The 15,485-nt window shown below is 45.8% G+C and overlaps 1 protein-coding gene across 2 annotated transcripts in view; it reads right to left on the reverse strand.

Moving 5' to 3' along the window:
- TMEM214 (transmembrane protein 214) overlaps window positions 1-15,485 on the reverse strand; it is a 256,765-nt gene that overhangs the window by 46,221 nt on the left and 195,059 nt on the right. For both annotated transcript variants that reach the window (XM_030198624.1, XM_030198623.1), the window contains exon 14: window positions 9,589-9,685. In XM_030198624.1, coding sequence (XP_030054484.1) covers window positions 9,589-9,685 — 97 coding nt within the window. The remainder of the gene's footprint in view (window positions 1-9,588; window positions 9,686-15,485) is intronic.

The following is a 15,485-nucleotide window of genomic DNA, read 5'->3' on the forward strand; positions in this document are numbered from 1 at the left end:
TCCGCCAATAGCTCTGAATCATTAAACATTCCCAAAATGCGTGGTAAAAAGTGTTCTCCACAAGATTACATTTCAAGCATTTTGGTGTAAGGATTCCTCCCATTCGGGACAATTGAGCTTGTGTGATATAGGCTCTGTGTAACACCCTGAATGCACATTCCCTATAATTAGCTCCACTGACTAGCCGGGGAATACTTTTTATGTAGGCTTCAACATCCCAGTTAGATAAATCCTCTCCTATATCTGCCTCCCACCGCCGACGGAGCTAAGTCAACCCCACTCGCGGTGTCAGGGTCCACAATGTCCTCTGAAGCTGCGAGATTGATGGGGCTTCATCAGAGATATCATCAAAAATTTTTGGATTTTCTCCCCTAAATGAAGTTTTAACGCCTCCCTATCCAAGGATTGAATATAATGCTTCATCTGACCATAGCTAAAAATGTACCTCCAATTTCCCTCTAGTGTGAGTTGTCCTAGGGATTTCAAACTTCCTTCTCCATCTAATATTGTTTCCAAACGTATAAGGCCTTTTTCCTCCCATTGTATAAAGACCAGATTTTCCAACCCTGGTGGGAACATCGGATTTCCCCTTATAGACAACAATTCTGATATACTCGGGTTATCCCCCAGCTTCTTTGCCAAGCCTCTCCACGCTGCTTGTAGAGGCAATAAAAGTATACAATGTTTCAACCTTTGTGGCAATGAAATGTTTTCTATATGTAATAGGGTGATCAAGTCGTAGGGGCTAAAATAAGCTTTCTCCAACTCCAGAGGTGTATGTGTGTGTGAAGAGAAAACCCAATCTCTCACCACCCGCATCAAACTAGCAAGGTTGTAATATTGCAAATTAGGGAGGCCCAATCCTCCGTGCTGCCAGGCTCCCAGCAAAAAGTGCATCTTGAGCTTAGCTTTCTTTCTTGCCCAACAGAACCGCCCCACTAATTGATAGAATTGTTTAATGTCTTTTTGAAGTAATTTCAGCGGCAAAACCTGCAGGACATATAACCACCTGGGTAGAATTACCTTTCGAATAAGGCTAACCCGACCTATCAACGGCAAAGGTAGGGCCCTCCAGGTGTCCAGCTGTTGCGCGGTATGATTAAGCAACAGAGTGACATTCAGCTTGTATATATCCTCCATCTGATCTGTCAGAAGAACTCCCAAGTACCGAAATGAGCCCTCTGCCCATCTCAAAGGAAAATTTTCTTTCCAAAAAAGTCGGGTAGTCATAGGGATAGCCAGAGCTTCCGATTTCTCTAGATTAAGCTTAAAACCGGAGTAATCTCCAAATTCTGCAAAAACTTCTAAAAGATCCGCAAGAGACTTATGAGGACTGGTAAGAGTCATTAATAAATCATCGGCGAATGCCGCGATCTTAAATTCCGCCTGTCCAATTGTTACTCTTCTAATAGTCCTATTCGAAATTACATCCCGGATTAAAGGGTCTAGATAAAGAGCGAAAAGCAACGGTGACAGTGGGCACCCTTGTCTAGTTCCTCGACTAATCTCAAAATTCTATGACCATGTTCCATTTACCAGGACCCGTGCTCGAGGAGAGGTATACAAGGCTTGAATTGCTTGCACAAACCAACCAGTAAATCCGTATTTAGTGAGGACAGAAAACAAAAAGGGCCATTCTACACGATCAAACGCCTTTTCAGCGTCGAAACTGATCAATAATGCATGCTCTGCAGAGTTCCTTAACTTTTCCAGTGCCATCAAGATACTACGCAAATTTTTTGTAACCGAACGGCCTTGAACAAAGCCCACCTGTGCTTCATGAACGAGATTTGGTAATACTCTTACCAACCTATTAGCCAGTATTTTTGCACATAATTTTACCTCGAAATTTAACAGGGATATAGGTCGGTAGGAAGATAACATTCCATTTCTGTTCGGTTTAGGTAATACCACTATCTGGGCTAAATTGAGGCCGTCCGGTAGCTCTCCCCTTGTCACCGATTCATTAAATACCTTGGTCAGTGTGGGGACAATTTGATCACCCATCAATTTATAGAATTCAGGTTTAAAGCCATCTGCCCCAGGAGTCTTTCCTAATCTACTTTGACTGATTGCCCAAGCCACTTCGTCACAATTTATAGGGTCATTTAAATATTGAATGTCTGCTTGTGTTAACAAGGGGGTTTCTATATTTTGTAAGTACATATCGCTTTGCAGGTCTTGACTGCCTCCTGCTCTATAAAGTTGTTTATAATAACTATGAAAGGCCTCCCTTATCTCCCCATCTGTATGTAGTACCTTCCCATCTTTATCTTTAATAGCCACTATATGCCTAGAAGCATACTGTGAGGCTATTACTTTAGCTAGCAGTTTACCCCCTTTACTGCCATGTTTATACAGCTGAAACCGATAATATACCTGCGACTTTACCGCCCTCTCGTGTATCAGGGAGTTCACCGCTGCTTGAACTGACATTCACTCTTTTCGCACCCCAGGGGACGGAGTCTTACCATATTGTTTTCTCAGCCCTAGTAATTGCTTTTCCAAGCGCAGTATTTCTCGGTCCCGAGCTTTTTTGTAGTGACTGACATAGCTAATAACCTCCCCTCTTAGGACTGCCTTTGCTGCTTCCCAGAATATCGCCGAGTCTTCCACTGATCCCTCATTAAGATGTCTGTAATCTTCCCATTTGGCAATAAGAAATTCCCGAAATTTAGAGTCTTTATAAAGATAACTGGGAAACGCCCAACCCCTATTTTTTTGCGCAGTATTATCTCCCACTTGCCACGTCATCCAAACTGTGGCGTGATCTGAGATCACACAAGGTCCAATAGTAGCGTCAGTGATGTCTGTAAAAGTGTGTCGTGATATCAGCAAATAATCAATCCTTGACTGGGTTTGATGGGCCCTAGACAGGTGGGTATATTCCCTGTCGGGTGTAATGTACGCCAAACATCTATAAGATCTAATGTATCACACATATCGGGCAGCCCTCTAGTGCTGATTGCCCCCTTTTTTGGATGTGGATGGGATTTATCAATTTGCGGGTTCCACGTCATATTAAAATCACCCCCCAACATCATGGGGAGTGGTGCCCTCTTAGTGAGGGTTTGGAGAAGTCGTTTATAAAATTTAAGATCTAGCGTGTTTGGGGCATATATGCTGCCTAAAGTTATCTGCCGCCTAGCAATGGTAACATTACAGAGAATAAAGCGCCCTTCTGGATCTTTGTGCACATTTTGAATCTGGGATGCCACCCCTTTCCTGAGAAGAATAGCTACTCCTCCTTTATTGCCTATCGCAGATGAAGCAATACAGTCTCCCACCCACCATTTAGCTAACTTTGTGTGTTCCTGATCACTGAGATGTGTCTCCTGCAAAAGGGCCACATCAGCTCCTATTCTTTGGAGGTACTGCAGGATTTTAGATCTTTTAATAGGTGAGTGTATGCCTCCCACATTCCATGTTACCAGCTTAATCATCTTTCTTAAGAGAAGCAGTCATGATCAACCAATAGTGAACCATATTAATTGAGAGGTGCCATCCCAGCCTTTGGCACCCCCCTTTCTTACCAAACACCTGTTTTATTGGCAAAAATAAAAAATGCAGTCTGAAATACCAGTCACATTCAACGCCATCATCCACACACATTCCATTTGACCTCGCTGTTTTACTTTGCTTTCTTTCTTTTCCTCTAAACCTTCCCCTAATCCCTCCCCCATTTGCTTCCCCTTCTATACCCTCCCGGCATGTGCTTCCCCTAAGGAAACCGTCACTTTTTAACGCTTACCCTTCTACTCTTCTATCATACAGTTCTACATTCTCCTAATTCCCTTTATCCCCCCACTACTACCATTAAACTCTCTAGATTCCTTGTCTCCTTTCATTATGCAGGATCTCCACCTTAACATATTTTATTTTATATGTCTGGAATCCCCATCATTAACTCACCCACGGTGCTCCCAAAACAGAACTCTTAACAGTGTTCATAACATAAGTGAACGTCCATCAGTAACTTTAAAGATTTCTTCCTTGTTCCTGTAACTGTTCAAGTTATCCTTAACTTGTTCTTCCCCAATCCACACGCTGTGCTGCCTGAAGTGTAACCCCATTAAGGAGTATTGAGGTGAACTTTATCAGATCTTTTTTAATTCCTTGCTGGTTCATGCAGGCACTGTATCCGCTGATGTGGATGGCTCTAGCTGTTCCAGTCCGTCCACAAAATTTTTTGCTTCCTTTTCAGACGTGAAGGATCTCATTTTGCCCTGATGCGTTATTCTCAAGGTAGCAGGATATTGTAGGGTAAAACGAACTTTCAGATCAAAGAGTTTTGAGCATACTGGTGAAAATGCCCTCCTTTTTGCTGCTATTCCCGCAGAATAATCTTGAAAACAGAGAACTTTTTTATTCTCATAAGTCAAGGAATTAGTGGACCGTGCTGCTTGTAATATATGTTGCTTGTGCATAAAGTTTAACACCCGGCATATTATCACCCGTGGTTTAGCAGTTTCCATCTGTCTTACCCCCAGCCGGTGGGCTCGCTCTATTCTTAGAGGGCCGAGTGCTGCAGGGAACTCAATGTTGTCTGTCAGCCATTGTTCAAGGACTCTCTCTAATTGCCTTCCCCCCAGGGCTTCAGGCAGACCCACCAGACTGATATTATTCCGTCTGGAGCGATTCTCCAAATCTTCCTGCTTGGATTCCAGGTCAGACAATTTTTTCTTTAAGTCCTGTTGATTGTTTTCTACACCCGCCATTCTTTCCTCCACCTCGCTAGTTTTATTCTGGAACGCTGCACATTCTTTAGTTAAATCTTCTAACTTAGCGTTTAACTGTTCCAGCTTTTGATCAAGTTTTTGATCCAGCGGGGCAAGGCGTCGGTCTAAAGGTTCTTCCATTACCACTGTCAGTTCGGATGTAATCTCCGCTACCCAAGCCGATGATACCGAGGAAGCTGTATCGGGAGGGGACGCCGCCATCTTGTACTCCGGCGTCTTTCCCCGTTGTCGTTCTTTCTGGGCCGATTTCGTTGCCATGATCGGGGTTCCCGCTATTCCAGCTCACCGGGTACACTCGCGCAGTCTTCCTCTTTATTTTTTTGCGATATGGGGGAGATTGATTCTTTTGCAGACGCTAGAAAGAGCAGGCAGGCAGCGGAGAGAAGATCACTCACGTCCTCTCTCCACCATAGCGTCACGTGACCTCTCAAGATTATTTCATTTATGTCTGTACCACACATATTACCTGATGTATTTTGGTGAAACTACATTATATTAACCTCGCAATTTTTATGGGCTGGGAAGAACCACAAATAGCACTAAAAACTTTGATGCTGCCTTTGGCACTGGGGGGTTTGGCTCTCCCCAATATGAAGTATTATTGGGCAGCCAATCTGCATATTTTCTTCTGGAGGCATGCCCATCCAGATCAACAACGGATAGATTTAGAACAGACTCTACTGCTTCCAAAGGACATCTGGTTGAGCTCAACCTCCAAGACTGACTGTATAAATTTGGTATTAAAGTCCCACCCTATTTCCTGGTCTACATGGTGGGTGTGGAATCAAGTGTTGGATTTTGTCATTTGAATGTTGAACTCTCTCCCTTAACGAATATACAAAGGAATACACTGTTTCCTCCAAATCTTGAGCATTATAAGAGGTTTTATTGGCTGACCCATAATAATATGCTGTGTTTCATTCATTTTGTTTGAGAAATATTATTTTTTTAAAATAAATTTTTTATTGACGGGAGAGATGCATGAATAAACAGGCAAGAAGAGAACCACATCTCTTATCCAAACTGTACATACAGTGATAAAATGTGAAACAATGAGATGATGAGCGTCTATTACAAATACCAAGCTATCCGTGCCACGCAGAACTCCAACAAAATATAACAGTCATGACAAACTCTCCCCCTCTTTTTCCTTTTTTTAAAGCGACTTACAAACCCCCTCACCTTTGCACCCTCCCTCCCTTCCCCTGAGCCACAACTATCAATGAAGCCACACCTTACTTATTAGCCAGCTGCGACAAGCATTCCTGACATCTCCGCCAGATGCTGATATAACCTTGGACGCGTTTTCGAGTAGTATCCAGGGACCCATCCCTCTCCCACATCCCCATTTGTAACATACTTGCATGCCACTTAGCATTCCCGTCCACCCAATGCTGCAGGATAACTTTCTTAGCCACCACCAAAGCTAACAGAATGAACCAACACTGCATTTCGGAGCGGTCCTGTGCCGCAAGCTCTGAATCCGACCCCATAAGCAAGACCCCGTAGGACCATTCCAACGAGGTGCCCAGGACCTCTTCCAAAAGAGCCTGGACTCCCCGTCAAATTCCCGCAAGAGATGGAATTCTAAAAAATACTGTACCAGTGTACCCCTCCAACGCTTACATGTCATAATCCTCAGAGTCCCATAGACCTAGCTTTGCCTCTACTCCTAGTGAGATACGCATTATGTAGGATTTTAAATTGAATTTCATGAAGACATGCATTAGGAGTGATTTTAAACGCTAATAAAAAACAGCACGCAAGTTCCTGCACTGTTACCTCCACCCCCAACATCGCACCCTATTGTCTCGTGAGCTGCTCAAAGAAAAGGGGAGGGATGCCACTCTTTTCCCATACAATACCATTTGGAAAGCTTATTGTGCTCGCTGGGCATCTGGTTGAAGATCCCATCCAACGCTGTGAAAGAAGAGGGCTTCTGATCAGGTCCCCTCAATGTGAGGATATAATGTCTAAGTTGCATGTAGGAAATGGAGGAGTTCTGGGGAAGGTACCAAAAATTCCGGCACTGTGCAAAGGTTGGACATTGACCTCCCATCACCTCTGACAACTGCCCTACATACCGGCACCCCTGGCGTGATCATGATATAAAATGCGATCTACCCTGACCTGCAGGAAAGCTTGGATTGTCTCGAATTTCCAAAAAAGGGGAGAAGCCCACCGTGCCCCCCCAAGCAGGCCCTTCACCACTCCCAGGCCAACTTGAACTGTCCCCACTCCTGCGACCTCTTAACTCGTGCACCCTTAGAATGGATGGCATTAAAAGCTGAATAAGGGGAGGCAGCTGTCTCCCATATACCCGATGGGGCAAATACAAAATGCCCAGTGTGGAGTTCATGGATCCAGCTTAGAATCGCTGCAACATTATAGAGGATGAGATCAGGTAAGTTTATTTTATTTATGTTACATTTGTACCCCGCGTTTTCCCACTCATGGCAGGCTCAATGTGGCTTACATATTGTATACAGGTACTTATTTGTACCTGGGGCAATGGAGGGTTAAGTGACTTGCCCAGAGTCACAAGGAGCTGCCTGTGCCTGAAGTGGGAATCGAACTCAGTTCCTCAGTTCCCCAGGACCAAAGTCCACCACCCTAACCACTAGGTCACTCCTCCACTCCCTCTTCCCCTATCCCTAGTCAGTTTGTTTTGACCAATTCGCACATGTCTTGCCCTCCATATAAATGAAGATATTATCCCCCTATGTGTTTTTTCACCCTTACTGGTAACCCAGAGCTGCATCATTTGGAGGGGGTACAAAATTTAGGCAGCAGAACCATTTTAACTAACGACACCCGTCCTAGAAACGAAATAGGAAAATCTTTCCACCGATGACAAAGATCCTGTATAGCCTCTAGTTTCTCCCAAACATTCTTTCTATATATGGCATTTTGGTTCAAGTGTAGAAACATGCCTAAATATTTCAGAGGGCCTGGGGTCCAAGCTAAGGGAAAATCGGGTAGTTGCTTACATGCACAATTGATAGCCATTGCCACCGACTTTTCCAAGTTAATCTTAAGCCCAGAAAAAGCCCCAAACTTCTGAATAAGATCAATAAGCACAGGGATCCCCTCTAACGCCTGGCCCAAGAATATCAGCATGTCATCTGCAAATAGATTAATTTTATACTCAAATACCCTTTAATGCGCTAAACTGTCTAATTTTACTCGCCAGCGGGTCAAGGGACAGAACAAATAACATGGGGGATAGAGGGCACCCCTGTCTCGTTCCCCGCTCCATTGCGAAAGAGTCAATTCACCAATAACAAGAATTTACGCTGTGGGTTTACTATACAAGGCTCTTACCCCTGCAAAAAACTCCCCAAAGATATCAAACTGCGGTAGCACCCAAAAAAGATGTTCCTACAAAATTTTGTTGAAAGCTTTTTCCGCGTCCAAACTCACAATAATATCTCCCGGTTTGCTCCCTAACTGGTCTGAAGTGCGCTCAGAACTCGAAGAACGTTTGTGGAGGCATATCTTCCTGGCACAAAACCAGTCTGGTCATATTGTATCAAATTAGGGAGAACTTTCCCCAATCTGGAGGCCAAAACTCCACCAAATAACTTAATATCTTAATTTAACAGTGAGATAGGGTGGTAAGAACCTTTTAGGGTTGCGCCTGGGCTTGGGCAATACTATTATTTAGGCATTAGTCAGAGAGCCCGTGGATTGACATGGAGTACATAAAGTTTGACATAAGTCACAAAATGGGCCAATGACCTGAGCCCCCAGCACCTGTAAAATTCAGGGCCCAACCCATCTGGTCCCGGTGCTTTAGCCAGTTTAAGGTTTTTTTAATAGTAGCTTGAATCTCTTCCCCCAAAAAGGTGTGTTTAAAAAGTCTAACTGTTCCTGTGTCAGAGATGGGAGGTGGAGTCCCCGAAAGAAGGCCTCACGCTGGGCCACATCGCAGTGACCCGAGTTGTTTAAAGATCTATAAAATTCTACAAATGCAGCTTGAATCTCTCTCTCTTTCATGAACAGCTGCCCTGTCGCAGACTTAATACGTGAGATCACCTGTCTTGTCAGTCGGTTGCGGACTAGTGTTGACAACAGTCTGCCTGCCTTATTTCCCCACCTATGAAATTTATATTTATATAATTGGATATCCCTCAGGGTGTGCTGGTTCAAAATTTCATTAATGTGGCCCTTCAGTTTGCTATAGGTTTCTCTATCACCCAGATCCCTGCGAGACACATTCCCCCTAGCAGCTTGGAGTTGCTTAAGCAGGGATAACAGCTTCTCATCCTCTTTCTTGCGCATGCGAGCGGTGTACTCTATAATTTTCCCTCTCACGGTAATGAGAGGGAAAATTAAACAGTATACCTGAATGTGGTTAAATATCATGATATGAGGCACAAGGGAGTCCACTTGTTGGAACTGGCTCACAAGGGCATATCCCAAGGTCAGTTTCTGGGACCTTTAGTTAGGGTTTGAAGACTGGTATAGAGACACAGGGGGACAGAAAGGCAATGGCATTCCTTGGTTGGCTGACACCCGGGGCGGTCGCCGCTGCGCTCCCCCCCCCCCCCAGGTGAAGCACCTCCAAGCCCCCTCCTAACCTGTATATTCTTCTTGCCTGCTGGGGTTCTGGGAGCAGCCGCACGGCTGTCTGCTCCACTGGTTCCCTGCTTCCTCTGCCCTGGAACAGGAAGTAACAGCAGAGGGAGCAGGGAACCAGCGGAGCCGATAGCTGCTCCCTGCACCTCTCCTGCAGCGTGCACCCGGGGCGGACCACCCTGCCCTCGGTACGCCACTGCAGAAAGGAGCTGTGCATGTTAAAATTCTTTTTCAGTACAGAAATATAAGTTATTTTAAAAATATTAACCTGCATCCTTCCAAGATGAAGTAAGAAACTTTATTCCAGGCTTGTTGAGAAACTGTCAAGAGTCCGGAGTGTTGAAGGATATGAGCAGAGGAAGAAGCTAAAAATGAAAGAATTGTGAGACAATTTTAAGAGCAAAATTCAACTCATATTAAATTAAAGAACTTCAATAGAACAACATACAATTAGGCACACTAATCTAAAAAAACAATCCTATACGGCTTAAAGTTGGAGTGGATTACTAAGGTTCTTTAAATAGTAAATGAAGAGTACTTTGGAGCAACTCTTCTTGGCCAACTGGATGGATGGAAAAAGCACTAGAAACCTCTTCTGGATATCTTGGACACCTTTACTCTCTTGAGCAGGTGTGGCCTAAGGTAATCTGCTATCTGAGGTAGGCCTGCTCTGGGGGCCTTCCCTCTGCTGGGTCCCGCCTTCTGATGCGGTGGGGAGGAAGACAGATGCTGGACCACTGGCGCGGTAATTGCAGATTTTTTTTTTTTAAACCGTGGGAGAAAGGTTTTTTTACTGTTCTCGCAGAGCAGTAAAAGCTTTGCTTCCCATGGGTCCCCATCCCATGTTATTCTCTAGTTGGGATCCCTGTGATTAAAGGAAAAGGGTCACATGTAGAAAGCTAACCTATTAGAGTGCTTAAAGTTTAAACATTTGGATTCAGGTGCTGTATCAGAAAGGGACCATCATATAACAACTAAAACAGACTACAAAGCTGCCATTTGAGTTTCAGGTATAACTTTAAAACCCTAAATTTTAGATGGTGCTCCAAAGAATTAAATTACTGAATTATCAGATTAGGTTCATGCAGTGTACCTGACCCTAAAAAAAGGTGTTGTCTATATCTGCACCACAAAAAACCCTCAAAACAAACAAACCTCCTCAAAATTTAAATTGGCAATGCTGGGAAACCCTATCATCCCACTGCTGTATTTGTAAACAATATTGATGCTGAAAAGCAAAACATTTGTTACCTAACCCAATATTAACTAACTCACCATGGAATAGGATCATCAGAGGATATCTTTTCTTAATTTGCATATTTTTACACATGATACTCACCTGGCTACTTCCTCTTACATAAACTTATAAAGAGAATAACTATCATATCTCAACAAATTATTTCATGAAACTGCATATAGTACTGAAATCCAATTCCTGAGAATATGTTGAATATGTTGCACAGCTCAAGATTATAACACACAAGCCAGGACCGTGGATTAACAATTTATCCTGAAGGATATCATTAAGTACTTGTACTGCTTATTACAGAGTACTGTTCATCCATTCATTCATGATTATATTCCAACAATAAGTCCTAAATTGCAAACATTTGTGTTTATGATTTACAAATTTATCATCCTCTACTGCAGTGAATATTCATAAAGATAAAAATGTGTCATTGTTCATCAACGATTTTCCAATTTGGACAATGTACATCTTCTGCCCTCATATTATACTCAGCACTTGTTAGTACTCATCAGGAGACTTTGAACCTTAGTTCCAATTGTTTTTAAAGCAAATAAACAAAACAGTCACAGAATTGAAGATGTAGTTGAACCAAGAATTCTGACAAGCAGGGAAGATCTTTTTGAACTGATTCAGCTCAACCCCTCTCAGAGATGCCAAGTTGCTCAGTTCCAGGCTGGAGAATTTGTGACCACTCCATCCTATTGAAGGTGAAATTAGATCTTACCTGCTAATTTTCTTTCCTCTAGACCCTCCAGACCGGTCAAGACGCGTGGGTTATGTCCTCCTACCAGCAGAGGGAGACTGAGAAAACACTAAGCTTTTGAAGCCTGTATATATAACCTGTGCAGAACCTCCACTAGCCAGTATAACCCTGACAAAGCAGAGAAACAAAAACACTAACAACAACTAGCAACCCTGTACGTGGTCACAGTAAACTGCAAAAACAAGAAACATCTTCCGCTTGCTCTTACGGAAACATGTTCCTTTGCCTTTGATAAAACAGTTGGGCTTCTACAGGTGGACTATCAAAGAAGAGCCCCACCTGTCCCGGACTCCTATCACAAAACAGAAATAAACAGTCTGCAATTAGAGAAACAACAATCTACAGCAGCCAAGAATTATCCAACCAACACACCTCCTGGCCTCCAATACAGACAGGGCGGGCTCTTGACCGGTCTGGAGGGTCTAGAGGAAAGAAAATTAGCAGGTAAGATCTAATTTCACCTTCCTCAGCGACCCTCCAGACCGGTCAAGACGCGTGGGACGTACCAGAGCAGTAACTAACTTACGGGAGGGACCTACTAAGGCCAGAGGTCAAAACTGCTGCCCCAAAGCGCACCTCGTCCTTTGCATGCACAGGAATCCTATAATGCTTCACAAAGGAATGCAACGAAAACCAAACCGCAGCCCAACAAATATCTAACAGAGAAATCATACTATTCTCCGCCCACGAGGCTGCCATTCCCCTAGTGGAATGAGCAGACCAGCCCCTAGGCACCACAGGACCCTTCACCAAGTAAGCAGATGCAACCGCCTCCTTCAACCACCGTGCTATGGTCACCTTAGGAGCCGCTGCACCCTTCTTTGGGCCACCATGAAGAACGAACAAACGGTCAGAGGCTCTGAAGTCCTGAGTTCCAGAGAGATAACAACTCAAAACTCTCCTGACATCCAGCTTGGCAATACCACGCTGCTCCGAATCTCCAGCCATATCACCCAACACTGGCAGAGAGATGACCTGATTAACATGGAACTCGGAAACCACCTTGGGCAAAAAAAAAGGAAAGCACCGTCCGCAACGAAACCTTTCCCTCAGAAAGGACAAAAATGGTTCCCTACAAGACAAAGCCTGAAGCTCTGAAACACTCCGTGCTGAAGTAATCGCCACCAACAAGACCGTCTTTAAAGATAAATCCTTACAAGATGCCGATACCAGCGGCACAAACGGAGGCCTGATCAAAGCATCCAAAACTAGCTTCAAATCCCACGGAGGCACCATCCGTCACTGAGGTGGACGCAGCAACTTAACACCCTTCAAAAAACGCACTACCTCAGGCACAGACGCGAAGGACTTTCACTGAAGCTTCCCACGAAAACATGACAAAGCTGCCACCTGAACCTTCAGTGTAGACAAGGCCAGACCCCTATCAACACCATCGTGCAAAAATTCCAAAACTTCCGCCACCGAAGAGCGAAACGGCCGAACTCGATGGTCTTCACACCAGTGCTCAAAGATTCTCCAAACCCGGACATACGCCAAGGAAGTGGATCGTCTACGGCAACTCAACATCGTAGCAAAGCCACTGGACGAAAGCCCCTTCTTCTTCAACTTGTGCCGCTCAAGAGCCAAGCCATAAGCGAAAACCGAGCCGGAACCGGCATGATTATCGGGCTTTGACACAGAACTGATCCCAACAAAGGCAGGGCCGCCGCCCCTGCCAACCGCACCAGGTCTCCGTACCATGGTCGATGCTGCCAATCCGGAGCTACCAGAATCACCCGACCGAAGTGATGTTCGATGCGCTATATTACTCGACCGACTAACAGCCACGGAGGAAACACATACAGTCACTCCCGAGGCCAAGGCAACAGAAGAGCGTCGATTCCCTCCGCTCAAGGGTCTCTTCAGCGACTGAAAAAACAAAAAATCTCTGAACTTGCGCATAGCGAGCCGTTGCCCTAAGATCACCGAAAGTCCCCAGACCGACACAACTCACTGGAACACTGACCGAAGAAAAGACCACTCTCTGGGATCTAGAGTGTGCCTGCTGAGATAATCTGCATCTATGTGACCTACCCCGGCCACATGCGCTGCCAAGAGAGCCTGAAGATGAGTTCAACTGCGCCGCCAAGGCTCTTCGTCCCCCCTTGACGGTTGACATATGCTACTGCTACTGTCACAGAGCACTCGGACTGCCTTGTGGCGAACCACCGACGTCAAGGCCTGGAGCACCGCCCGAATGGCCCGAGTTTCCAGCCGGTTGATGGACCACTCTGCTTCTGCCCGAGACCACCGGCCTTGAGCTACCTGACCGAGACAATGTGCCCCCCAACCTTGCAGACTGGCATCCGTGACCATTACCAGCCCCTGTGGGGACTCCAACGGCATTCCTGTTCCCAAATTGCGCGGGTTGAGCCACCAGCGGAGACTGAGACGAGGGGCCACCGACAGCGGACAACACATTTCCAAGTCCTGCGACAGAGGGGACCAACGACTGAACAGAGCTGACTGTACCTGACGCATGTGCGCCCTGGCCCACGGAACTACCTCTATGGTCGCCGCCATCAGGCCCAGGACCTGACGATAAGTACGGGCCGTCGGCGCCTTCTCTGCAAGGAACCGACAAATCGGACCCTGTAACTTGGAACCAAAAGGCTGCACGAAGGAAAGTGAAGATAAGCTTCCGTCAAATCCAGGGAAGTGAGAAACTCTCCTTTCCGGACCGCACCAGTGACCGACCGCAACGTCTCCATCCAGAAAGAGGGCACCTTGAGTGCCGCATTGACCCTTTTGAGATCTAAAATGGGACGAAAAGTGTCCTCTTTCTTGTGGACCACAAAATAGATCAAATAGCACCCTGAGCGTTGCTGATCTGAAGGAACAGGAACCACGGCTCCCAATGCGAGCAGCCACCGCAGAGTGTCCCTCACTGCTGCCCTCTTGCTCCAAGACCGACAGAGGGATTCCAGAAACACTTCGGGAGAACAGCGCATATCCGCCTCAAAACACCTTGAGAACCCACTGATCTGACCTGATTTGGGCCCAGCTCTGGTAAAACAGACTCAGCCGAGCCCCAACATGCACCAGAGCCTGAGCCCGCACACCTTCATTGGGAATTGCGGCGTGAATACTAACCTCCTACGGAAAAGCCACGCCCTCCGCGACGATTCTCACAAAAGAACTGTGCGCGCTGGAAAAACCGACCCCTAGAGGTCCTACTACTATTAAACATTTCTATAGCACTACTAGACTTATACAGCGCTGTCCAAATTAACATGAAAAGACAGTCCCTGCTCAACAGAGCTCACAATCTAAATTGGACAGACAAACAGACAGCTAGGGGTAGGTCCCACTCGATCTGCCCGGCCTATACCGCTGAGCCTCCCTAAACCGTCCCCGAGAGGAACTAGTTCTGGCCCCTGCCTTGAACCGAAAATCTGGAAGCCATAGAACCTTGGTATCACTAAGACCTCACACTAACTTGTCCAAATCTTCTCCAAAGAGCATAGCTCCCTTAAGTGGCAGAGACCCACAACCATAGCCATATTTTTTGTCTGAAGTAGGCAACAAATCATAAAAGCCTCAGACAAAAAGGATGAACCCATGTCCAAGTCGGCTAACTCCTGACCCCCAGAAGAACCAACATCTACCGAATCATCCAGGAGCTTCTCGGCCCAACGAAAACATGCCCGAGCTACCAGACCCCCACAAACCGAGGCCTGCAGGGCTAGAGCCGACAAAATAAAACTACGCTTGAGAAAAGATCCCAACTTCCTATCCTGAGGAACACGGAGGGCCGTTCCTCCATCAACCGGGATAGCCGTAGCTATAATTACTGCCGTCACTACTGCATCTACCGTGGGAGCCTTAAAGGAATCCCTATCGTCCTGAGGGAGGGGATAAAGCCTCGCCATTGCCTTTGCCACCTTACACGGCAAATCCCATTCCTGACAAATCATCTCCCGGAGATCCTTGTTCATAGGGAAGGATCACGCCTGACGCTGAATGCCCTTCACCAACGGATCCTGGACAGTTTCCCCCAAAGCCACCTCAGGACCAAACTGAAGGGTGGACGACACCTGATCTATGAGTTCTGACAGCTCATCTCTATGGAAAATCCGCACTATTGAAGGATCCTCTCCAGGAATCCACCAATCCTGCTCCTGAGAGCCGTCAATTCCATCTGACTCCCCCA

The sequence above is a fragment of the Microcaecilia unicolor genome, chromosome 3, assembly GCF_901765095.1.
Source record: "Microcaecilia unicolor chromosome 3, aMicUni1.1, whole genome shotgun sequence".
NCBI classification, from domain to species: domain Eukaryota; kingdom Metazoa; phylum Chordata; class Amphibia; order Gymnophiona; family Siphonopidae; genus Microcaecilia; species Microcaecilia unicolor.